Source organism: Aptenodytes patagonicus, chromosome 2, assembly GCF_965638725.1.
Source record: "Aptenodytes patagonicus chromosome 2, bAptPat1.pri.cur, whole genome shotgun sequence".
Classification (NCBI taxonomy): domain Eukaryota; kingdom Metazoa; phylum Chordata; class Aves; order Sphenisciformes; family Spheniscidae; genus Aptenodytes; species Aptenodytes patagonicus.
This window is the reverse complement of record NC_134950.1, coordinates 134,201,996-134,227,528: the sequence shown is the minus strand read 5'-3', so window position 1 is coordinate 134,227,528 and position 25,533 is coordinate 134,201,996. Positions and strand designations below refer to the sequence as shown.

The window sequence follows — 25,533 nt, the reverse complement described above, 5'->3', positions numbered from 1 at the left end:
CGCTATGCGCCTGTTTTCTCCTCCGCGCGAGGCTTACTTACACCGGTTCACAAAGCCTACATGATCCGCCCTCGGATGCTGGCAACGCTTATGTCCCTTTTTTTTACATATATATAATTATATATATATAATTCGCCCCCCCCCCCCCTTTTTCCCGTGCCGGAGGTTTCGAGAGGCGCCCGGGTCCTGCCGATCTGAAATGGCAGGTACCTATGAAAGATAAATATCGTGCAGCGTTTTTCCAACTAGGGGGTCAAATTCCAGGCGGCTTTACGGCCGCCGCTATTTTTCCGCCTCTCGGAAAAAAAAAAAAAAATCTAAATGCGGCGGTAGCCATTTTGCATTAGTATTTTCCAGATTTGGCTTTTAAAATATTTAGAGCGGTAGCCCAAAATGCGCTGCCTTCCAAACAAAAGAGCCTTGATGCGTATACAAGTGTATTTGTACACAGCTTCACACGCACACTCACGCACACACAATATAATATAGAGATATAACGTATATATTAATCAATATTTTCGCTGCGCTTATTTTACTTATACAGAACTCGAAGTCGAAGCATTTTATGGCAGCTACTTTTCTTTAGAGTATCTATTTATTTTTTCCAGTGCTAAGAAATGCGAATGTGAATTAAGATACTACAAAAGCGGGGAAGAAGATCCCCGATTTAATACGACAGACGCTTTTCTTTTAATAAAGAAAAAAAAAAAGAAAAAAAAAAAGAAAAGAAAGAAAGATCGACCCAAGCCCACGGAGCCCCAAGAAATGTAGTCCATAATTCAAAGCCCCTTCAGTGTAGAGTTGAACTCGCCGAAACCTCAGTGTAAGCTCAACGGGAACCACAGAAATTCGCCTGCTTCAAAACCTCTTCCCTCCCTTCCCCTGAAGTTTAACGCCGAGTTTTTACTTTAATACTAGTAGTGCAGATTAGGCAGTTTAGCGGCATTTAAAAATTCCCCCTGCAATTTATCTTCGCTTTAACTGCAAGTTTATACCCAGGGTTTTGTACAACGATTTTTTAAAAGGATTTTTCTTCTTTTTGCTATTTAAATATCTTATACATGCGTAAAACTTTTTTTTCTCCCCTGCAGACCATAAACTCCCAAACACAGCATAACGAGATGGCCCGACATAGGGGGAGTTAGCAAAAACATAAACCCAAGGTTTTCTAAAATCTCTCGTATTTCTACAATATGAACATTTCTAATTTAAAAAAAAAAAAAATCACTCGCTTATCTCTTCTCACACAGGCACGCCAGGGACAGTCACCCACACACAGATGCTCACCTCAAATATTTAAAAATCTGGGCCATTTCTCTAACACTTTAAGCAACACCATCTACGCTTTGGAAAGGTGATTATATACATACATGCCTGTAGCTCGAAAGCTAGGACTTCCACATATATTAAAGAAAGTCACAGATGATTGCAAATGTACAGCTTTTAACCAAGCCTTTTGGGAATTAATAGACTGTGACAAACCTATAGGTTTTCAGTAGCAGAAGGAACACAAGGTAAATAATAATAGTAATCGTAAGCGCTAAGGAAAGGCCTGGTAGCGTTTATTAAACGTGGTTCTACTCCCCTGACTTCTCCTCTGTTTCTTCGCTGCTGGGCTGTGTGGAATTTATGAATTTGTTTTCCTTTTTCCATTTCATCCGCCTGTTTTGAAACCATATTTTAATCTGGCGTTCAGTAAGGCAGAGAGCGTTTGCAATCTCAATACGTCGTCTTCGGGTTAAGTATCTGTTAAAATGAAATTCCTTCTCTAACTCTAGCGTTTGGTATCTGGTGTAAGTTTGCCTCCCTCGTCTCCCATGAGTTCCATATACTGTACCTGTAGAAGTAAAGACAAAACGATCGCATTGGACAGGGCCCAGTGATTTCAGACCAGAAAGCGCGGTTAGTATATTCTGCCTCCTTTTGCAGGCACAATCACGGGAGGGGTGGGGGTGGGCTGCTCTGGTTTCCTGGAGGCTTTTTTTTTTTTTTTTTTGTCCCTCTTTTCCTTTTCTCCTGCCTGACCAGCTGTAAATGCGGATGTGCAGCGTGCTGACGGTGGTGGGGTAACGGGGATACAAAGGGGCTTTAAGGCGGACCTAGGGAAAGTGAAGTAGGTAGCACCCGTGTGAATCCCTGAGCAGTGTCTACCCTCTGCGGGTTGAGAGCCTGTGCGCGCACACACGCGCGCACACACACACACACACACACGTGTGCGATCCGGGGAGCTGCACGCATGTGTGTGCGCGTGTGTGTGTGCACGCCTATGCGGGTGTGTTTACACAAACACACTCCATTGCCATGGCTGTGACTACGGAGGGTCTGCAATTTGGGTATAATTATAGACATCAGCTAAAGATCATAGAAGAGCCTTTGCCATTTGCTCCGGAATTTATTGCCCTCGAATGCAAAGCAGCATCAGAATGGTCTTGCTAAAAGTTTAACTTTCCAAAAAAGAAATGCGACCCACGGTCCAGCAAACATGAACTCGGGAGGAGGGGAGAGGAGGGGAGTCATTAGCAAACACTGGAAGTAAACGTCTTAATATGGGATTATTAAAAATAAGTGCCACCCCAACACAACCCTCCCCCCCAGCACGACTCCTGGACAGAATAGTTCAGTTACGTGAAGTTCACTTGCAAGTCAGAGAAAATCCGCGATGCCATGGGAGTGCGCCCACGGCCCCAGAAACGTGCTCTCAATATCCAATACTTACAGGCTAATGAGCTGGGGGAGGGGGGCGAGGAGGAATGTGCCACAAATGCATTGGATCCTCAGTACAGAGGGCATATTCCCTGCATCGCTCTCTGACAATGAAGAAGCGGAGCAGAGGCTTCGGGGTGGCTTTAGGAGAGTGGTAAAACCGCTCTGCTCCTTCCCCCCCCCCCTTTTTTTTTCCTTTTTTTTTTTTTGCCTGCTTCCTAAGGATTCCCCAGTAACTTTCACCAGTGAACCCACAAGCCGGGCTCTCGGCCACCGTTCCCAGGGTGCCAACGTGCCAGGTCTAAAATAACCTGGGAAGGTTTCGTGTTACACATTGCCCTGCAGGAACCGTGTCTCTCCAGCAGTCTGGACTTTATCTAAGAACCAAAAAAAAAAAAAAAAAATCTTGGGGAAAGAAACTTTTCCTTCCTCCCCCCCCCCCCCCCCCCCCTTGATTGCATCGAAATGCCTTACCAGCGCAGGAGTTCATCCGCTGCATCCAGGGGTAAACAGGGCTCGTGTACTTCCGGTCGGTGCCTTCGTCATTTACAATTTTGGCTTGGACGCCGCTGGATTTGTACTGTTGATCGGGGGAAAAGTGCAGGTAGTCCCCGGGCCCCCTCTGTTTGCCACTGCCGGAGGGAGAGGCGCTACCGATTTCCTTGTCCGAATAAAAACAAGAGGCTCCGTACTCATAGGAACCCCGATTGCAAGCAATGACGGTGTTGGACTGTTGGTAGAAACAAGGTGAGGTGTAAGTCTTGTCCTGCAGGCTGCTTGCCCCGTACGAAGCCGGAAAATGCCTGAGAGCATCATAGCCCGCCGGGTAAAGGGGAATCTGCCCGAGGAAAGAGTCCTGGCCCCCGGGCAGGCTCCCCGGGAAAGTGGGATTCACGAAATAGGAACTCATTTGCTCTCCCCCTCTCCCGGACCGTGATTTGTTGTGTATTAGTACATCTGGCGATAACTATTAGGAGTCATCGAAGTGGTTTGTTTCTGGATGGCCGAGCGCCAAAAGCGACAGCAGAAAATAGGAGCAGCTGACGGCGGGGCGGCCAATGGGAGCGCGCGCGGCGCCCGCTCCCCCGGGGCCGCCGCCACCGCGCCGCCAACTTACCGGCAGCCCCGGCCCCGCCGCGCCGCCCCGCGCCGCGCCGCGCAGCGCCGCGCAACGCCGCGGGGACCGGCCGCGCCCCCGGGGCGGCACCGCCCCTCCGGAGGAAAAATATTCCACTAGTAATAATAGTAATAATGATAGTAATAATTCCCGGCAGAGGCAGGCAGCACGGGCAGCGTGACAGCGGCGGAGGGGGACACCCCCCCCCCCTCCCGGCGGCTGGAGGTGTGTGTAGGGGGGCGCCCTTAAAAGTTGGCGGCCCCACGACGGGCGCGTCGCCCCCGAGGGAGCCGCGCGGCCCCGCGGGCAGGGCGGGCGGGCGAGCCGCCCCCGGCTCTCCGGCGGAGGGAGGCGGCGGTGGACGCTGTGGGGGGAAAGTTTGGAGCGGAGGGAGCACGTGAAAGGGGGAGCGGAGCGCCGCGCAGCGCCGGGGGGGGGGGGGGCGGGGGCGGCCCAGCCTCTCCCTCTCTCCATTTTCCCACCGCGATGCCACAATCGCATCCAGGAGGTTTTGGGCGATTTTTTTTTTTTTTTTTTTTTTTTTTTTTTAAATAGCCCCTCCGCTGAGGTTTCCCTTCGGAGCTCGGGGAGCCCGCCCCAAGCGCCGAACACAGCTTTTGTGAGAGAGGCTAACGCGTCTGGCGTGGAAGAGGTCTCTTATCTTAATGAACAGCCCCCTAATTAACGCGGAGGTTGGGGCAGGAAACGGTGGCCTTCTGGGGAGGGGGATTTCTCTTTTGCGCCAAGTGCCCGAGGAGGCCCCGGGAAGGGCTGGGCGGGCTCCCGGCGCCCCCCGAGCAGCCCAGATAAAGTTCCACGTGTCTCTTCTCCCCGAGTCCGCCCCCCCCCCGCCAGAGTCGAGCCGAGGGAATCAAACACTCAGATTCAAAATCGAGCCAGTAGGACCATTACTAATTAATACAGCCCCGCTAATGAGTCAGCAGAAGCCAATCGGTTTCGTTGTTGCTCCGAATAATTTGATTAAACGCGGATGTGTGTCTTTAAGAGGGGAGAAAAAAAAAAAACACACAAACCATGAAACAAACATTTCCACCTTCATTTTTCAACATGGCAGTTACCCCATAGCGGAAATATAATTCTTGGCCCAGGGCAGGGACAGTAACAGTAACAGTTTCATCAGTAACAGTGCTGATGAAATTCGCTGAGACGCTTTTAATTCAGCCGTAACCCTGCAGTTCCTGGAGATAACATGAGGTTGTTCGGTCCGAACTGTGTTTACTCATAATCCGTGCCCATTACGACAGATTGAATAGTCTAATTTTAAACGCGCTCTGACGAAAAGGGACATTCGTACGAGCCCCGTTTCCTAAAGTAGCTTTCAAAGGAGTTTTGTTGTTGTTGGGAGACTATTTGTCTCATTTCCGGGGGCAGATTACGATACCTATAAAACAGTAGTGAGTTAAAACATCTCTCCACAATAGTTTGTATTGTTCACAGTCTCAGCTGGACTTTCACATTCAGATGTTGATTGCCTCCAATTTTTTTTTTTTTTTCCCCCAACTTCCTTAACCTCTTCAGGCCGGCTAATCCATAAACACACCTGGTAGAATTACAGCTCACTAGCTGCATGCTTTGGGAGGTCATTTCAGAAAAGTGTATTCCCTGAAAGCCAGCCTTCTCCAGAAAAAAGTTGTTTTTTTTTTTCACTCGATGCGAATGGAGTTAAAAAAGGAGGAAACACCAGCAAACGGGCACACAGCACGCTAAATACAAAGAGGTTTTAAAAAGAGCAGATTTTCGCCAACATAGGTCAGAACGAAAACGTACCGTGAAAAATGAATACTCGGGGCACGCGAAACCCACCGGCCCTACTTTAAAAAGTTGTGGCCAGACGGTCTTTTGTTTGAATCCATCACACGGAGACGAAAATTAAAAAAAAAATCGCGCCAGGCTTAGCTATATTTACATTTTATAGCATCGGTTACAGACTGATTTTTTTTTCCCCCTCTCTTTTTCTTTTTTGTTTCTTTCCTCTGTTTCAAGTTATTGTTTGCGTCCAATTCAAAGTGTCGAAAGCCTGACCGCAGGCAGCGAAAACATTTCTTCGTTGATCCCGTAATATTAAAAGGACTGAAATGTGCACGTTTGCCTGGCTGGGTCGTGTTAGGGTAGTTACAGTGACAGCTAAACAATCTGCACTGCAATCTCCGCTTCAGTCACATTCAGGCGTCCTCTCCGCTCCTCCCCCTACCCCCAGAAAACCCCGAATTACAATAATCTGTTACCCCCCCCAGCTCTGCCGGGGAAATGCCCTGCCCGGACACATTTCGCAGCAGTTTCCCTCCACCGTTTCCACCCTGGAAAGCAGAAAGCCGGCCGCTGCATTTTTCCACCGCAACAAAGTCACACTTTGCGATACCTACGTATTTCATCCGCCTTTTATTTGTTTTCGGAATTCCCCGCACCCCCCAGCACCTCCACCACCAAGCACTTCTCCTTCCTCCTCCCGTCGAAAACCCGGCCGGCAACCCCAGCCACCCTCGGGTACAGGTGCGGGGGGCAGTTACCCTCTTAAGCTGAAAAGCCTCCTTCTCCTCGTATATAAAACCACTTACAAATCCATCTCATGCTCGGCAGCGTCACCAAAACCAACCTTTAACTAATAGCTCCTAATCCAAACAGTTTGGGCAAGGAGAACCGTTGTTTAGACTGGCGGGGTACCGGGAGCCTGGCCGGGGGGACGCGGGCGGGTCCTCCTCAGCCAGCTCCCACTGTGATATTTTACAGTTGACACACACCGAGGTACAAGCGGAGGGAAGGGGAGGGGGCAGAGCCGGCCCTGCCGGAACATCTTGCCGGGGGCGGGGGGGGGGGGCGAGCTCCGACGCTCCCGTAGGAAAGGTAGGCCGGATTTCTTTTCTTTTTTTTTTTTTTTTTTTTTTTTTTGCCTTTTATTTGGGTTTCCCCCGAGCAGCGCAGGCTCCCAGCTCTGCCCTTCCCAAGGGCTGCGGGGGCCGCTCCGCTCCGCGCCCGCCTCCGCCGTTCCGCCACGCCGTGGCAGCACTGAGCACCCGCGGCCCCGCAATAAATAATCCGGCGCTCGCTGCAGCCCCAGTCCGGCGGATACCGCAATGCAATGCAAATGCAATGCTTTATCAGCCCGGCAGCACAAGCAGAGCCGGGGCCAACACTTAAAGCGCTCCCAGCCGCTCATTCGCCATGAGGAGGCGGGAGCGGAGCCGGGCGGCGGCGGGGGGTCTCGGGGGCGCCGTCCCCGGGGCCCCGCTCCCCCCCGCCGGAACACACCGCGGGGCACCGGCCCGCCAGCCGCCGCTCCCCCCGCCCCAGCGCCGCACCGTAACAGTCACAACAAGGAGAGAAAGGGGAAAAAAAGCTCCGTCTCCGGCGCTGAAATCGGTTTAGCCGCTGCAAAGCCCGCTCCGCGCAGCCGAGGCGCGCAAGCAACCCACGCCGGAAAGCGCCGGGAACGCTGTTCCGACGGACCCACGGCGGGGCACGGGGATTTTGCAGGCAGCGCTTGATCTGATAAAGAAAATCAAAGACACATTCGCGCTGTTTCCCCCGTCTAGAAATAACCTTTCCCCTGGACATGCCGGGGGAGCCAGGAGACATCGCGCTGACTGGTGTTTTTTTTCTGAAATAGTAAAAAATAAATTACATCTAAATTTCAGCTGCCGCGAATGAACTTTAAGTTAATGCTGCGAAATAAAAAAAAACAGTGCTTGGGTGGTTTAATTTTTTTTTTTTTCCCTCGTGCTGGGAAAAAAAAAATCCCCTCGGATTGATGCTGTAAACCTGAATTCTTAGAAAATAACCTGAATGTCACAGCAACCCCCTGGCAAATGCAAACAGAAATAAACTTCGTGAAAAAAAAAAAAAAAATCCACGGCTTCCTTGCTAAATAATAGAAAGCAGACATTTTATTTAGGCATATTTTTGCATGCACTGGTTAAGCCGAAATCAACTGAGCTGCAGCCACCTCTATTTTTGGCCGGTAACATTTCCATTTGGTTTAATTGCACATGTCTAATATTTAAACGTACTAAACCATGTTTCCCTGCTTACAGTAGTGTCGTATACATTTCTCACCTTTTAGGTTCTGGCTCACAGGAGCCCCTGCGACTTTGACAGCTGTCGCTTTGGCTGCACAGGAGACGAATCGCCCTCCTTTTGGTGCCAGAAGAAGCAGGAAATTAGCCAGGTTGCAAGTTGAAAATCTGCCACGCCAGTGCTTTGAATCCAATATGCCACACCTTCCAGCGGGGGAACTGGAAATTGCCATCCCGGATCTGTGTTCTAGGCGGCTGCTTATGCCGAACCTCCGCACACTTTGTTCACTATTGCCTTACAAAGAACAAATGAAATGGGGATTGAAAGCCAGAGAGATCCGAAGCAGGACAGAGCTCAGCAAAAGAATGCGGCTCTATTCTCGCAAGGGAAATTATAAAAAAGTTCATGTTCACGGTTACCATCCACATGACCGACAACGACCAATGGAAAAACCGAACAACTCATAAAGTTGTATTGCAAAGTTGTAAATTTTCATAAACAACAACGGATTTATGGCCTTTTCCTCATCACTAAGAAGAGGCAGGTCTTAGAGAGGCGCCATCTTACCACAGAGGCAGCCCTGGAGTTTTTTTTTAAAGACCTGGAGTTTGTACTAATTTTATTAAAATTACAATTAGTACGTTGACCGGGAACGGAGTGCAGTAGAAAAAGGGAACTTGTGCGCAAATGATGCTCTGCTTCTACCTGTATTTACCCGGCCGAATAAAGGGACTTTTCGGGCGAGCTTTTTTTTTTTTTTTTTTAATTTTAAAAAATATTGACAATATTAGATCTCCTTGACGTTACGTGGTACCTGGCAAAAATGATACATTTTCTAAAGCGGGGCGATTTTTCCCCTTTTTAATGCCACCCTGATGCCCCCCGCCCCCCGAAAGCCGCACGCACAAGCCACACACGTACCCGACCAGATAATTTACACTTGGAAGTTTCGCATCGCACTTTCTGTTCATTACAAAATATTATTTCACCGCATGCGATTGCGGCTTGATCGCCGGCCGCCTGGACTGGGGTTGTGATTGCAAGAGGACACGGGAACACGGTGGAAGGAAGCCCTCCCATAAAGAAGGCTTTCCGCTTTATTAATCAACTGCGCTAGGGAAAAAAAAAAAAAATCACGAAGTCGAGATAGAGAAATTGACTGATTCCTATCAATTCATCACCTTGGATTTTTTTTTCCTTCTGATTACGGCAAAAAAAAGATTTATATGATCTAATTTCTTTATTTGCCTGTATAAATTATTTTTTGATGCTTCTTTCGAACTGTTTCCCTAATAAAGAAACACAATTCATTGTCAACAAGCATATTTATTTTTCTGTGTAACATAAAACACATTTATCGTGGGAGATACTTGAACACGGTATCACTTCCAAAGAGAGTTCACAGACATTTTTTTTTCCACTTCCAATACTTACACGGCATATTCAAATGTTCACAACGAACACATCGAAACACATTGTAACATACAATTTTTGAATAAACTTTAGCCAAACCTTCAAGACGGATTTATACAGAGTTCTAAACAATACATCATGCTACAAAGTTTCCAAATTAATTACATACTTCCCAATTTATGACATGATCTTACAAATGAGCTCCAAGACGAACATAAATGACAACAAAAAAAAATCGTTCAAATATACAGTATCTGCTATTGTAGGAAAATTCACGGTATTACATATTAACACGTTCGGATAATCAGGACAAACAGGTTTTTTTTAAAGGTGGTTACATGGTCATTTAAATTCACTTTTCAAAGAACACTTTCCGCTATATTAAGTAAGATCAACCTAGGATAAGAAAACGGCCTTTAGCAGAGGCAGCCGAAGGTAGAAGCCAACGGGAGATATTAAACCGCTTTGTACAATATTGGCGTGTGTTTGCTTCCTCACTCGGAATAGTAAAGAATCGAGAACAAAGATATATTGCAGCATATGGTTTTCATTTATAATTGCTTTGGAATAAATATATTATTTTAAATTTAAATATATTCAGCCTTTTCGGTACCAAATTCTATACCAAAGCTATTGATGCGTGCTTTTCGAACGACTACATTTACATTTCTAAAAGCATTTTGCGATTCACATTAGTAATGTTATCTTCGTTTGACTACTAAAATACAGTATACTTTCGAAGATAGGTAGGCGGAGCAAGATATATAGGTAGTCTGGAAAATAGGTAGTACAAATCATTGCTGTAGATTGTAGTGGTTTGTGGAAGATCTTTTTTTTCCCCTTACTTGCTGTTTAACCTTTTGTTAGTGTAGCTGTTAGTTATGATACTTTTCTAACAATAATTAAAAAAAAGAAAGAAAGAAAAAAGAGAAGTGCAGAGCTACTTATTCAAAATTAGGTAGTTTTTCTTAATGTGAGCCTAATGCACTTTTCCCCTTACACATGATTGGGACTATTGAGTCAGGTAGTTACTTCGGAAGGTCACGGTTTACTATCTGTGCAAGCAGCAGTTCTCCCACTGAAATGTCCCCTGGACAAACCCACCCAGGTTTGGGTGAACGAAAAAACAAATGATTGTAGGATGCTCTTAGGAGATATTACCGAAAGGTTCGGCACAGGGCAGGTTTGGGGAGTACGGGAGAATGGAGAGAAGGCTGGAAAACCACCCCAAGAAACGTTTTCATGTTTGCAAACGCTCGCTTGCAAGATGATTATTAAAGGGAACTGATTTTTTTTCTTAAATAAAAACAGTGAGTCTCTCTTTTTTTTTTTTTTTTTCCTTTAAAGGGAGCTTTTCCAACTGTCACGTGCATACATTATACTAAGAGATCGCTTCCTCGAGTGGGACTCCTTAGTCCTCCTCCTCTTCGTCTTCTTCCACTTTCTCGACAGAGGCTGCTGCTGACGTGGGCTCGTTGGGAGCCGGTGTGCTGGAGCTCTCTTCCTTGTGCTCCTTCTTCCACTTCATCCTCCGGTTTTGGAACCAGATTTTGATCTGCCTCTCCGTCAGGCAGAGGGCATGGGCGATCTCTATCCTCCGCCGCCGAGTCAGATAACGATTGAAGTGGAATTCCTTCTCCAGCTCCAGGGTCTGGTAGCGGGTGTAGGTCTGGCGCCCTCGCTTCCTATCTGGACCTGAAAGGAGGCACACACGGCCAGGAGTCAGGCAAGAAGAGAGGTGGAAAGTTTTCTCTTGTTAGTTTTATTATTATTGTTATTGTTGTTATTATTAAATTTTTTTTAATAAATAAATAAACAAACAAACAAAAAGCGGCCGAGCGACAGTGAATGATCCCCTTCTCTCAGTTCCACCCGCCCCCACCACCACTTTGCCCTAACAAAGACATTTCAGCCACACGACATGCCCTGCTCAGGCAGGGCAAAAATTAAGTTGCTCGAGACCTACAAAAAGTGGAGAGAAAGCATTCAGGAGAGGAGGTGGAGGAGGAAATCGCTTTTGGGAGGAGGAACTTTCCCCCCAGGCGATGTATTTTCCTACAACCTTCCAGACTTTCGCGTTTCGCAAGGGGAAGTAAAGAGCTGGAAGGCTGGGCTGTATTTATTTTATTTTAATGTCGGGGGCTCCCTCCACCCCCACCCCCACCCCACCCCGCCTGGATCGTAAACAATACATCGCATTTAGCTCCAGAAGAGAGCTCTCCTTTTTCACACACTCTCGCCCCCAGCCCCCCCACCCCCCGCCCCGTTTTCCTGTTTAGTACATTTCTATAGATCCTTATCTCCGTGGAAAGGGCAAGGGGGGGACGAGAGTGGCACGTCTCGGCAACGTGGGCTGGCAAAGTCCTCAGCAGCCCGTCCCCCGCTCCTGAACGCCCCTCTGCCCTCCGCCTTCCCCAGCGAGCGGGATTTTTCTGCCCAACTTCGGCAGAGGGCAGGGGAGACGCTTACCCGTGGGGGCTCTGGGAGCCCACAGCCAACTCTCCCCATTTCTATAGCAAACAGCGCAAATCAACTCAATGCTAAAATTCCATAGCAAATGGAGTTAAATAAATTTACGAGGCTAGAACCCATTAATTGGGCAATAAAAAGTTTTATGATACTCATTTACATACAATGCCACGGGCTTTCTACGCAATGGCGCCTCGGCTATAATTAAAACCATAAAGGCTGTGCTGACAGTAATTCTGGCGACACGCTTTGCCTGGCTGCCACGGCTCCGAGCCCTCTCCGCTCGCCCCTACCTGAAGACCTCATCCAGGGGTATATCCGGAAATTAGGCTCAGCCTGGTTGTGCAGGTTGCTTTCCTCCGCTTTCTCACAGCTGGGTTTGGTTAGCTCATTGCAGAGGACGGGAATGTTCTGATCAAAAGAGGAACAATGCAGGTTGTAGGCATCAGAGCCCAGGCTGTATCCGGAAGAGAACGGGCTTTGATATATGGTACTGTTCACATTGTACAAGCCGGGCATGGAGGAGGCGAAGGCACCCGCGCCTGGTCCATAGCCGCTTCTCTGGGAGTTGCTTGCAAAGGAGCAAGAAGTAGGCTCTGCATTTTGGAAAAGAGAAGCCCCCGCCGTATATTTGCTAAAAAGCGCATTCACATAATACGAAGAGCTCATAATTTTGACCTGTGATTTGTTGTCCGGCAGGCTTCAGTGTCGGTTTTACGAGGTAGCGTGATATATGATAACATTACACCCCCAGATTTACACCAAACCCCATTTTCTTTTGGACTGAGCTGACTCGAGCACGTGACCGGTCATATGACGCCGCCCGCCAATCCCCGCCCGCCTCACAGGTGGTGCCGGCCGCGGCCCGCCGGTGCCCGGCCATGGACGGGCCGGGGACGCCGCCGCCGCCGCCGCCGCCGCGCCCGGCAGCGCCCTCCAGCCGCCGCCGCCCCCTCGCCCCCCGACGGCGCCGCTGCGCGGGGGGGGGGGGGGCGTTCGGCCCCCGGGGGACACCCCCCCCTCCCCATGTGGTCCCTTAGACGGACCGGGGGGGGGTGGTGTTGCAAAAATAAAATAAAATATAAACTTTAAAGGAGGCTGCTTGTCACCCACGCGTTGTTTTTCCGCAAGGAAAATAAGGGGGGGGGGGGGCAACCCCACGGCGGGGTTTGTGGAGGTACGCCCCGGCCGCCGGGCCCCGCCACCCCCGGCCCCCGCCGCACCGCCGCCGGCCCTGAGGGGCTGCTCGAGCCTTGAAAATCAAGGCGCCCCCTTGGCGTGAGCCCCGCCGGTTTAGCCCCTAGGAAAAGAACACGGTCACCTTCCCGGGGAAAAAAAAAAAAAAAACACCAAACCACCACAAACAACAAACCAAAAATGAGGAAAAAAAGAAACGCAAGGACTCAACTTTCTGAACGCCTTAAAAAGGAAAAAAACAAAAACAAAACAAAAAAAAAACCCAAAAAACACAAACCACAAAATAAAGCAAACCCCCCCGAGTTGAAGGAATCGCCTACAAATGGCTTCAGATCTCAGCCGCCTCTTGTTTAATGCCCCTTTTACCTTTCCGTCCTACATACCTTACAGCCCTGAGCGTGTGGCGGCAGCGCTACGCTCAGATGACGGGGAGCATTGCTGCTTTTCTAAACACTGGGCTCCCCAACAATGCGAATGGCTCTCCATTGAGGATGCTGCACCGTGCCCTTCCTTTAAACGGATCGTAAAATGAGTTTCCTTCCCTCAGACAGGGAGTCCTGGTAAAGACAGCTTTTACTGCCTGCCTGTATTGCACATCATAAACTGGAAGGAGCACAATGGAATTGCCCCGGAAATTCTCCTTTCAATTATAGTTTGGTGCCCCGTGTACAAAGACTTTCTCACCAGTTAAAATTGTTCTTGGCGATATTTCGCACGGACCCTAAACTTTACGTTTTGTAAACGTGGGACACCCTCTTCCCCCCACACACCTCCAACGCACACACGGGCACCCTTTGGGGCTCTTTATGCGCGGTTATTGCAGCCCCATGAATATAGGTTACTGACAGAAGCAAGTAAATTCTATAAAGCCAGATCCCTGAGATATTGGTGCTGCAGAGCATGCAAATGTGGCGCCTGCATGTAGATATTTGCCAAGTGTTAAGTACGTGAAAACGCAGTTGTTATTCGCAGGCGTAAGGGAGAAGCTGGCGAAAGAGCCCCCTTCGGTTATTTCTTCCAATTCCCCGATATTAGACGATATCCCTGCGGTCGCAATCGCGATGTGGGAACACGCCGGCAGAAGAGGCTGCTGGAAAGGAATAAAGGCCCAAGAAGTTAAACGAATGCGAAGCAAACAGGACGACGACTAAGAAGATCAAAGAGGCTGAAGTAGATGACATTAGACCAATAAATTGCTCCTCTGGTGACAACATACCAAGATGCAAGAAGAAAGAAACAGCAAATATAACCAATGTCTAGACTTAAATACGGATAGCGTAGGACCGAATAGATTAGATGGGTGGTTGTATTTCGAGCTCTCTGATTCTGTACAATTTGCACGTTTATGTATTTTTCTTTGCCTGTGTGTCCTTACTGCCGCCACCTTTTTTCTATATTTTGCTTTCAGCTTTTTTTCCTGCCAACCCTTAAGATTTCTCAAAAAGTCTTGACTGAATAAATCTTTAAAGCACCCCCAGACACGGGTCCCCGCCACCTTATTTACTTCCCCCACCCTCTGCGTGTTAGGCATAACGCTGCCTCTGAAACAGCCTCTGAAATCTCTCGTTTTGTCGCACACAAAACCAGGCTGGATCCCTGCGCCTGAAAACGCACTTTTCATTTGAATGTATTTTTTTCCAGTCGAGGAAACGGCGAACGAGCGCAGATTGCAAGGTTTCGGTCACCGCAATATTCTCTCACGCTTTAAAAATAATCCTCTAGGAGGGATTCATTGTATTTTTTTTTTTCCTTGTGAGCTCTGGACTACCTCTCTTTGCCTTCTGAGCTTTTCCGGGAAGTAAAAGGTAGTGATAAAACGGTGCTCGTAAGTTATAAGCGACCTGGGAGCACTACATGATTATGGCTTGTGTATTAAGCAGTATCTTGATGTGGTTCATACTAGAGAAGACTTTGTTGCTTTGGAATCTGTTCTCGCCGTAATTTATCCACGATTATAATGGAGCGTACCGTGCCAAGTTATTACTTACTATGACGACGCATAACCACTTTTTAATTTCAATATAATTTTACTGCCCAAGGAAAAAAATAATTAATCATAATGAGTTTAGCAATGCCATTGTAGACAAACATTTGATAGGAAGGCTCTTGTTAGAAAGCAGGGAGTGGCTGTTACTCTTTATCCCTAGAAAGAATTAAATCTTTGAAACAGTGCGGGGAAAAAATAGCTCAGTGCTCACATTCCTTCCCGGTGCTGAATTTCGATATAAAGAGATTGGCTTTGATTTCAGGAAATGTAAATAAAACGCAGAGAATGTAGTTCTGTTACGGAGTACTATGCAGCGATTTGTTTACTTGGCTGGCTTAAACTTGCAAAATACAACGTTCATACTTCAGCCCACATTTTATGCTTCCTTTCCTCCTGCCTTTATTTTCCTTCCAATTACTCCCCCCCTTTTGGCAACTGCCATCTGAAAATACTCCACAATTCCCCACTAAGCCTCATTCTCGAGACGCGAAAGCCAACAAAAGCAAAACGGAAAAAAAAAAAAATACGAAAACGACTCGAGGAAATCAAAACAGAAGGCGAGGAGAAGTTAGGAATGACTTTGAGAGACACGTCAAGTTTGCAGAGCATCAGCCTGCTCGCATCTGTATCATATAATTACAGCGGGTCCCACAGAGCTGAAATTGCTGGGGACAGACGCGGGGCTTTTTAGTTGTATCAAAGACAGCTGTTGAGGAATTTTACTCGCCGGTAAATAATTTTCAAAGGAGAGGTTTGCGGCGCTGCCGTTTCCCCGCACGGCTGTGTCTCCAGCTACGCGGGGCGGAGAAGGGCATTGGAAAATCCGTGGCGGAGGGCGAAGCTCTTCGGCGGCTCTCCTCCCGGGCCGATCCGGGGAAAGCCTCTTCCACCCTGCCCGAACCCTTCGGTTCCCCCTCTCTCCAAATATTTCATTTCTCACCAGCCCTTCGGCAGGTCAGGACAGCCTTTTTGCAGGCTCAGAGCTTCGCCAGAGAAGGGCGAAGATCTGGGGCAAGGGAAAGAGGAGCTGGCAGTTCGGTGCCAGGGCTCCATCCGTCTCTGCTGGCTAATAGGAAACGCCTCGGCGTTTTGAGAATAATAAATGCAGGGTACGTCCTTGGTGCAGAGCAGGCTTCACTTTTGCCATGAGTGCATCGAGCGTGGCCAGGCGGTAAATGCCACCCCAACCGCGCCCGGTGGCAGCGGGGCACGCCTCACCCGGGATAAGGGGGGGGGGGGTGGGTGGGGGCGAACCCTCAAACCTATCGGCCTTTGTTAAAACCCCACCGGCGGTTCCAACCCCAGTTATGCTCCCATAAAGTCGACATTTTAGGAGCTTTCGGGGAGGCGGCCGAGCGCTTGATGGCGGGCGGGCGGGCGGGCCGGCGGGCGCTCTTTCGCGGGCTGACAGCGCCACCTGCCGCCGCCCGGCCGCTACCGCCGCCCCCGCCGCCCCCGCCGCCCCGCCGCCCCGCCGCCCCGCCGCCCCGGCCCCGCGGAGCCAGCGCCTCTGCCCGCCAGCGCACGGGAAGATAAATGTCCACCTCCCAGCCTGGATTTAAGCAGGGGAAGGCCAATAAAAGGTTGTTATTTCCGCTCGCCCGCTTTATCTAAAACAGCCAGACAAAACAAATGAAAAGGCTTTTGTAGAAAATCTTAATTGTGGCTGGACAGTTGTAAACTCATTAAGAGCCGAATTCCAGACAGTTTGCAGACCCGTCATTTATTACACACTCTTAATGCTGATTCTTTGAAGTTGCCTCTGTCTGCAACAACAGAGGGCGTCCCAGCATCCCCAAACACTGGCTCGGGGATCAATTAGGGGCTTTTTGTGTGTGTGCACACCAGAACGAGCTCCCTTTTGCTAATTAGAACTCATCAAATCTTACCCCGGGTTTCTTTCCTTTTTTTTTTCTTTTTCTTTTTTTTTTTTTTTTTTTTTAATTGTAAGGTGAAGCCGAAAGCATTTTTTTTCCTCCCGCAGTTCTGCACATCTGTAAACTTCTTACCGGCTCCCTAAGTTTTGTCTTCAGCCCTGCAGCGTTTTACACCCCATAAACGGTTACAGCAGTCATTTTCTTTTATTGCACTGTATGGCTCTGAATTTTCCTAACAACAGCTTCTGCCAAGACCATAACTGTGTTCCGTCTTATTTTGCTTTAAATACATATATACATATATATATATATAAGTGTACCTCCGTAAAACAAGGCGGCTTTCATTGTTACTCGACATGTTTGCAAGCAAGGGTCGGTGTGGCGCAGAAGTGTGCTGCGGCTCATGTTATGGAGGATATCTACTCTGGGCAGTAAGATGTCCGCCCAAAACAAGGGTGAATTTCAGCAAGCTCACAGACTTCGCTATTTTCTTTTGTTGCTGAGCTTGGTTTGGCTTGGGGCGGCGGGGGAGGGGTGGGTGCACTGGGTGTGCGTGTGGAAATCTTCCACTCCAAAGAAACCTTCTTTCTGTTTTTAAAAATAAATCCTATTTTGTCTTGTCTGCTCTAGCCCGCTGCCAGCCCAGCTCCTTCCTTCGGCTAAATCAGCGAGTAAAATTGACACCGTAAATTCTACCATAATTGTCAGTAAAATTTTATCTGTATCTATCTATACATACGTGTATAATCCGAGGCGCTAGTAAAATGCAAGGGGTTGTTTTTATTTGCCACGGGATATTTAAGAGGGAGACAAAAAATCCCAAACGTGAAGGCAAGGGAATGAAAAAAAGGGGTGACGTTTGAAATAACATATTTTGCATGGGTAATTATCTCTAGAAGGGAATGTAAAATGAACGCGCTGGTAAGGCGAGCCTTCTCACAAAGCTTGTTGAACCACACTTAGCGCTGGACATTTTTCTGGTACAGGCTAATTAACCATCTCAGCTTAAATGTCGCTGTCTGAGCTGATTTACATCATTGTCCGCACTAAAGAACGTCGGACATTTTGGTTTGGTCCTAAATCCCCCCGCCCCGCCAGGCGAATTTATTAAAACCGCGCTAACGCGGGACCGTGCCCCCGCCGCCGTCCGAAGGGGCTCCCCTCCTCGCACTGCTAAGCGCCAGCTTACCAAATTATAGCCGGGAGGGGGGAGCAATGCCTCCTCTCAGCGAAGCGATGGCGTTTAGGACCGGAATCAGCCCATTTAGGACGAAAATAAGCCCAAACTTTCATCACCTGGGGTCTGCGTTTATAGAACCGTGGGTTCGCCTTGGCTCAGAAATAACACTGCTACTCGCCTCGCCTCCGCAGCTGCCCTAGCCCTGCCACGTCTGCTGGTGAGATTCGGTGTGCCGTGGAAGAACCCCTCCTTAATAATCTTAAAACATCACAAAATATAAAAGAATCAATATATTTTATTTGGCAAAAAGTTAAATATCATTTCAACACAACGATTTGGTCAGTAGGCCATGAGGTAACTATTTCAAAATAGACAGTGTACGTTCTGCATCAACATAACTCCCCAGATTTATTCTTTTAAATCGATACAAATTTACAATAACCAAATGTAAGGTTTTATAGTGTATAATTTATTATCAATAAAATTAACCTTCATTACAACAACCATCAAATCATTCGATTAAAATTAAAACGTAAACCATAGGTAGTTACCCTTTTCACATATACGTATAGCTCCAAAATCTGATAACTGCTCACTGGTGCAAAAACAATATTTAAGCTAGTCTGTTTATTTACTTTTTTTTTTATATATAGATTATATATACAACCGACAAAGACAGTACTATATATATATCAACTGTGCATACTAAAATGACTTGCTTCAATATTTTGAGAACCGTAATTCCCAGACATCCCGGACGAACTTTTTTCCTACCTTTTTTTTTTTTTTTTTTTTTTTGCGTTGGGATATATATAATATATATTTTACAATCAAAGGTTAACTGTCTAATTATACAGAAAAGACTTAATACACTACAGAGCTATACTCTATGCAATTTTTATAATAAACAACCTGAGTTCAAATTGAATTCTAGCTTACACCATTACATCCGGTACAGCACTCAAGCACATAAATTGAGTCACAAACATAATTACCACAATAAAACACAGTGTTCAAGTATTAGAGCAGAGATCTCTCTGCCGCGCAAAGAGCGAATAAAATTAACTACGTAGACTAAAACTATACAGTCCGTAAATAGTTGTGCATTATGAAAAGGTAGTTTTTTTCTTTATTCTTTTTTTCTTTCTTTTTTCTTTCCGTAAGTGAAGAAACAGGTAGATTTATACAAGCCAGCTAAACAGCCTTTTCGTGCTAATGCCCCCTTTTTCTTTCCTATTAGAAAATTAAAAGTCTTACTGTACCTCTCCTGGCAAACTGGCCTCTGTGACAATCAAGGTACAATCATAATCAGAATTTGCCATGGGAAAAAAATTAGGCCTGGACCCAGACGCATTGCATGGCAGGGCTCGAGGGGAGGATTTTTGTTTTGTTTTGTTTTTAACTTTTTCCTTTTTTTCTTTTTTCTTTTTTTTTTTTTTTTTTTTTTTTACTTTATGCATTTTCAATTTAACCCGCCTGCCGCCATCATTCGTCCTTCGCTCGATCTTTGTTGATTTTCTTCATTTTCATCCTCCTGTTCTGAAACCAGATTTTCACTTGTCTCTCAGTTAAATTGAGGAGTCTGGCCACCTCGTATCTACGGTCCCTAGTGAGATACATATTGAACAGAAACTCCTTCTCCAGTTCCAGCGTCTGATGCTTGGTGTAAGGGCATCGCTTTTTCCTGGTGGACCTCGCGTGGAGCCAGTTTGCAGCTGGATTATCTACAACGAAAACAACAGGAGAAGTTCAGGCTCGGGGGAGGGGGGGGGGGAGGAGGGAGGGGGCTGGGGAGGGAGATCGACGCAGGACCAGCCGCGTAGGTGTCCCGATATCGGGGTTTAGGACGTGGCTCTCATTTCCCCAGACATAGAGGATGGCAAGGCACAATGGACTCCAAAATACAGACACATGGAGAGGTCACACGCAACCACACGCGGCAAAGCCCCGCCGCCCCCGCCTCCCTTCGCCTTTTTTATTGTTCGTAGGATGCAATTTTAAAATACTCTTTCTCCTCCTCCCTCTCTCTCTCTCTCTCTCCGCTAGCTTCCTCACTCCTTCCTGGCCTCCCCACGCACACACCCTCCCCAAACTGCCAGCCCGGGGAGTGACCAGCCAGACCAAGATGTCATCGAAATTGTTTCACTTCTTAGTTTCGACCTTCTCCCGTGTCATCACTGGCAAGACCCAGGGAGCTGGCGAGTCGGTGTATAGCTGGCATAATTAAAACCTCGCCCGCTTAGGACCCTTATTCGCACGGCGTTAATCGCGATAGCAATCCCGAGGCGCTCTGCCACCGGTCCCGCAGCCCTGGGAGCATCCAGCCCGGGGTTTTCCACCGAGGAGACGAAGGGGGGTGGGGTGGGGGGACCAAGTCAACGGCGAGGTTTCTGCCCTCACCCCCGCTCCGGCCTGCAAGCCGTCTCCAAAACACAGATTCACATCCAATGCTTTCTAGGCACCCTCTCCCCGGGCGTTTGCCCACGCCTGGGAGCGCGGCGGGGCAGGAGGGTGCGAGCACGTCCCGCGGAGTTTGCTGGGGTGGCTGGGGCAGGGGCGGGCGGTTTTTGCCTTTCTCTTTTTTTGTTTAAGTTGCAGTTGTAGGGTGGGTTTTTGTTTTCCTCTCAGCCTGGGAAGCCCGAGCCGTCCTAGATCCCGTTCGAGCCTGCGAAAGGCAGCGCGGGCTTTTGCAGATCGCAGACCCCGGCGAGCTGGAGCGGCGGCGGCGGCAGCAGCAGCAGCCGGTGCTCGGCCGCGTAATTAGCCCCAGCGCCTCGACACCTCCCCGCGGCCGGCGCAGCGCCCTGAAGTCCATTACCCTCGCAGTCCCACTTACTTGGATCGATCTGCGGTTTCTCTCCGTTTGCCTCACTTTCTCCATTGCTTTCAGAGAATGCGCCTTCGTGGCTTTGCTTATCCCTATCAACTGGAGGAGAACCACAAGCATAATCAGAGAGAGACAAAGTGTGAGTGTCAAACGTGGTACAGTCAGCCCTTCTGGCCGCCAGCGGTTCAGGTTTAATGCCGTAATGCCTGCTGGTAGGTAACCCGGGGAAAGACAAGGAGCCCGGCACAGGCTCAAGCCACGAACGCATGTACCTGCCGTCGGGCGGTGCCACGGGCGCCTGGTGGTGCGCGTAGGGGTGGTAGACGGCGGGGACGCCGCTGGCGCCGGCGGGGTGTGCGGGGCTCCAGGGCGGGCCGAAGACGGGCGCCTTGGGCTGGAAGCTGCAGGGGGCCAGCTCGGGGTGCTCGGCCAGCGCCGCCGGCCGCGGCGGCGGCGGCCCCAGCGGGGCGGGGGCGTAGCGGGGCGCCGCCAGCTCGTCCCCCTCCGGCACCAGGAAGGAGTCCACGTAGTAATTGCTGAGCGTCCCGGGAGCCGACATGGCGGGCGCGGGCGGCGGACCCGCCGCGGTTCGGGGCTGCGGGTTTCACGTAACAACTTGGTGCTGGCGGAGAAGTAGAGTCAGTAATAAGTTGAGGGCAGCCCGGGCGCCCATTGGCTGCCCCGGTCACGTGGCGGGGGAGCAGAACAATAAAGTATAAATCAGTCCGCGGGCTATTAATGGGTCAGTGTTTTCCAGCCATAATTTTTATAGCGAGGCCATATGTTTTTATGCAAAGGGATATTGGAGTTATACGGCGGGGTTTGTTTTAATTGCGGCCAACTGAGATTAAAAGATCAGATTCCGTATTACAGCCCCCCCTTCCCTCTTTCTCTCTCTCTCTCTTTTTTTTTTTTTCCCCGTTTAAGCGGACTATTTTATATCATAATTAATCATCCCATCAGTGGGTCGTGTTCCCCGCGGAAAAAAAAAAAAACAACAACCCACCCTTATGATCGGAGACCTTCGCATAAAATTATACAATAATTGGAGCAATAAAAAAAGCAAAATAGCAGTTGCGGAATACTGTATTTAAATATATATTTATTATATTTCATAAGGAGTTATTGTTTCGGGAGCCACGGGGTTGTTATTAAGTCCGTAACCATGAGCGCGCTCATTTGCATCGCTGTGTTTCACAGCAGTAAAAATTTACGAGTGCTTGGAAAGGTTAAATTATACTATTGTGTTTAGTTTGGGAACTCACTGTAAATAATACCGTTCCGTTCGGCTCAGAGCTGGCAGCGGAAAGTCAAATTCAACGTATCCCCTTTCCGAAACTCCGCCGCCGAGCCGGCCCTCCCCGCCCGGCCGGAGGAGGACCGGGGCAGGCGCTGGCTCGGTATTTAGGCTGGCCCGCACCACGCTGCACTTCACCACCCCACCCCGCCCGGCTGAGCGCGGCAGTGACCGAAACACCCTCCTCGTCCTCCCCGCCGCACCGCCGCGCCTGCCCGCCCCTGCCCTTGGACGGGGCCGCGGGCGGCCGGGGACCCCCTCGCCAGGCCGGGGAGAGGAGCCGGGTCTGGGCGGCGCGGCGGCGGCCGGAGCGGAGCGGAGCGGAGCGGAGCGGAGCCGCCGTCCTGGCCGGGCGGGAAAGAGCGCGGGCAGAGCCGGGCGGCGGTATTTATCGTGACGATTAATTCTTAACTATGCAGGGAAGCAGCGGGGGGAAAGGGGAGAAAAAGCCCCGTCTCCCCGCTGCCGAAAGGCACCCTGCTTCTCCGGGCGGCTATCAAAGGGGCGCTCGCAGTCGGCCGTCCCGCATTCTGGTGAATCAAATTTATGTGCAAATATAGTTAATTATTTGCTGGCACCTCCTTTGACTGCAGGACACAGGCTAGCGGCATCGGAAACCGAGCGGAGGGCTACAGTCCTCCGCAGAAGGAGGGGAGGGTGCGCGGGGGGAAAGTAAGAGGCGGCCAGATCCAAGTCCAGTGTTAGGAATTAAAGTCGTGGCTGAGCGCTTTGCAGATATGCCCGGGACTCCCCGATTTTTCTCCGGCGGACGCTCACGTTGTTTATCCCCGCGGCTGGCGAAGGAGCACGGTCAATGGGATGCAGGGGGGACAAAAAAATCTCCGCGAGAGGCTCAATTTACTCGAAATATCTTTTATTGAAAATAGAGCCCAGCAAATGGTAGGGACGGCTGAGGAATAATTAAAATCACGTGTAAATATTGTGCATGCGAAAGTGTGGATCTAATTAGTTTTACATCGCTATGTGGGCTCTCTCTCCCCCTCTCTCTCTCCCCCTCTCTCCTTCTCTCTTTTTCTTTTCATGTCTTCCCAACAGTTTAATCCGAAATCTTACAGAGATCCTATTTTAACAACGCTCTCTCCCCCCATTCCGGATTACAAAGGCCCATAATGAAACTATTATCCCCCATTAGCGTTCGAAAATTACAGAACAGTTGCAAGATCTCCACAAACAAGGAGACCGTTATTTTCTAACAATTTAAAAAATGCAAATAAAGCTCTCCTCTGCTATTTTTCTGTGGCCATTGTATATACACGCCGTAATAGAGAAAAATAATTGTATTTCTTTCCTGGAAAGACGGAACTCGACGTCATTTGTATTTATTATTAAGAGTCAGCTGTGGTGAAATGTGATTGTAGAACTTCCTTTTTCCATTCAGAAAAAATAATCTTAGCTGCAGGAGTCCTGGATGTTTATATTCGAATTTGGGTTCTCAACTTGCAGCGGGTTTCATTTTTTTGGTTCCCCACCAAAAATAATAGCAAATTAATAACAATAGTAATAACGTTTAAAAGAACGCGCCTGCATTTTCATTTCCCTGAAAAATTCTGCATTTGTTCACTGCCGGCATCCAAGCGGCAAGAGAGGGCGTAGAGAAAGCAAGAGATAAAATACAGCAAATAATTACAGACATTTTTCACGCGGTCGCGTTGCTGGTAATAACGCTGGAGCGTTCGCCTCTCTTTTCGTCCTTTTAGACCCATTTTTCCCCAAAGTACATTTTGCATAGGAGCCACGAAGGCTCGTGGGGGCAGCGTGGGCTTCGTACAATTTGCGTTGCAAATTACTTAAGGTTTTGGTGGCTTACACCCTCGGAGGCAAAAGACCCCAAACAGGGCAGAAATAGACGTTCACGTCAAATTGCGCTATGAAACCGGAATTCCCAGGAATGAAGCACCGCCGGAGCCATCGTGCCTGAATAAAAATACTCCCTGCCCTCCATCCTGGCATAATCAAATTAGCAGAGCTCCCATTCCGCTAGCTCTTGCCCCCGGCTGGAGCAGGAAGGACCCCGTCGGTTTTTAAGCGAGGGGCATATGCAAGCGCTCCTTCGTTAGCCACGCACCGCGGAGGCGCGGAGCGTACGCGGGCGCGGGGCAGGAATCCGCGGGCACTGGCGATCTCTCCTGAACGGGAAGTTCAGGATCGCCTTTTCCCAGGGTTTCCTGCCACTGCAAATCACGGAATCGCCGGTGCTGCGAGTGCGCGGAGGTGTTTTGGCACAGCGGAGAGAAAAAAATGATTCAGAATTTGGGGGAAGCAGCCCAAAATCAGGATGATGCGATTCCAATGGGAAATAAAGGGCAGAGGCAAACCTATGTACAAACGCCATACAGGCACGCACGGACGTATACGCTGCAAAATTCACTCCCCGTGCGTACACAGACCCAGCAGATAGCCCGTCAGACGCACAGTGTGTGAAGAGGCAGCCACAAGCACTTAAATTTGACTGCAACGTAGAGAGCTCTGCTCCTGCCCCAGCCGAGGACGTCTCCTTCTGTAAGGAACCGGCTAGGATGGGTCTAGCTAAAATCCGCGATCTGAATTCCTCCGAGTTCCTGCAGCCCCGTCTGGAGTTTCGAAAAAGTTTGTAGCTTTTTTTTTTTTTAAACTGTATTTTAGGCAAAAATAATCACGGTCGCTAACAAAATAAATAGAAATAACCCCCCGACGAGTGAGTTTTCTGCCCTTTCCCCTGCCTGTCTTTCCGCTGCTGAGGGTGCCCCGCTCCGCTGCCGGGCCGGCGCTGGCTGCCGGGCGGAGGGCCCGGCGGGAGGCCGCCCCTGCCCGCGGTCGCGCTGCGGACACAAAAGGCGGCGGCGGCGGCGGGCCCGGAGAGGTCGCTGTTGCCCGTTCCGCCGCCGCGGAGAGCGGCCGCACCCGCGCCGCAATCGTGATCGTAACCGAGGCCTTGCGGGGCAGCCGGCGCCCCCGGACAGCCCCGGGGGAGCGGGTCCGACGGGCGGCGGCGCGGAGCTGACGGAGCCCCGCGACGGGCCCCGGCGGGCACCAGCCGCCTCCCACGGGGGGCGAGAGCCGCCGGCGGGGCCGGGCACCCCCGCCGCGGGTGGGGTCCGCCCGGCCGCGGGCCCTGCGTGCCGGGGCCTTGTTTGTGACGGTGCGCGGAGCGGGGCTGGCAGGCGTGATCTCACCCCACCCCCTCCCCCAGGCAGCCTTCTGGGTCTCAGTTTTTTAATAAATCCAGACAGAAAAATAAAAACAGCCGCCCCCCGCCCCCCGAGCTCAACCCACGCCGAGCAGAATGCAAAAACGCACCTGACCTTGAATGCAGCCTACGAGATATATTAAAATCGCGCAAGCAGGCAGGGACTCGCTTAGGAGCTAGCTAACCTTGAAGAACTTGTCAAGCTTCCCCCCTCGGCTGTCGTGTTTATCTGAGGAATCAAAGGAGG

The 25,533-nt window shown here is 49.5% G+C and overlaps 4 protein-coding genes and 1 long non-coding RNA gene across 8 annotated transcripts in view; 1 reads left to right on the top strand and 4 right to left on the bottom strand.

Moving 5' to 3' along the window:
- The window catches only part of HOXA3 (homeobox A3), a 44,382-nt gene extending 36,139 nt beyond the window's left edge, over nt 1-8,243 (bottom strand). For 3 of the 4 annotated variants that reach the window (XM_076331280.1, XM_076331281.1, XM_076331284.1), the window contains exon 1: nt 7,892-8,243. The gene's annotated coding sequence lies outside the window, so the exon portion shown is untranslated. Of the gene's footprint in view, nt 1-6,434; nt 6,465-7,891 lie in introns of those variants that run through there. The other variant, XM_076331282.1, reaches the window with a different exon arrangement.
- On the bottom strand, nt 1,535-3,765 carry HOXA6 (homeobox A6). The gene is made up of 2 exons (XM_076331288.1): nt 3,178-3,765; nt 1,535-1,837 (listed from the first exon to the last, which is right to left on the bottom strand). The coding sequence occupies exons 1-2, from the start codon at nt 3,611-3,613 to the stop codon at nt 1,578-1,580; spliced, it is 696 nt and encodes a 231-aa protein (XP_076187403.1). The 5' UTR covers nt 3,614-3,765; the 3' UTR covers nt 1,535-1,577.
- Nucleotides 8,244-9,158: 915 nt separating the features above from the next.
- On the bottom strand, nt 9,159-12,519 carry HOXA7 (homeobox A7). The gene is made up of 2 exons (XM_076331289.1): nt 12,028-12,519; nt 9,159-10,960 (listed from the first exon to the last, which is right to left on the bottom strand). The coding sequence occupies exons 1-2, from the start codon at nt 12,401-12,403 to the stop codon at nt 10,677-10,679; spliced, it is 660 nt and encodes a 219-aa protein (XP_076187404.1). The 5' UTR covers nt 12,404-12,519; the 3' UTR covers nt 9,159-10,676.
- A 5,733-nt stretch (nt 12,520-18,252) lies between these two features.
- Nucleotides 18,253-21,387, bottom strand: HOXA9 (homeobox A9). Its single transcript, XM_076331279.1, has 2 exons — nt 20,812-21,387; nt 18,253-19,699 (listed from the first exon to the last, which is right to left on the bottom strand). The coding sequence occupies exons 1-2, from the start codon at nt 21,359-21,361 to the stop codon at nt 19,461-19,463; spliced, it is 789 nt and encodes a 262-aa protein (XP_076187394.1). The 5' UTR covers nt 21,362-21,387; the 3' UTR covers nt 18,253-19,460.
- LOC143156969 (uncharacterized) lies at nt 20,866-21,780 on the top strand. The gene is made up of 2 exons (XR_012994712.1): nt 20,866-20,941; nt 21,730-21,780. It is a non-coding gene; the product is annotated as an uncharacterized LOC143156969 (long non-coding RNA).
- Nucleotides 21,781-25,533: the final 3,753 nt, after the last annotated feature.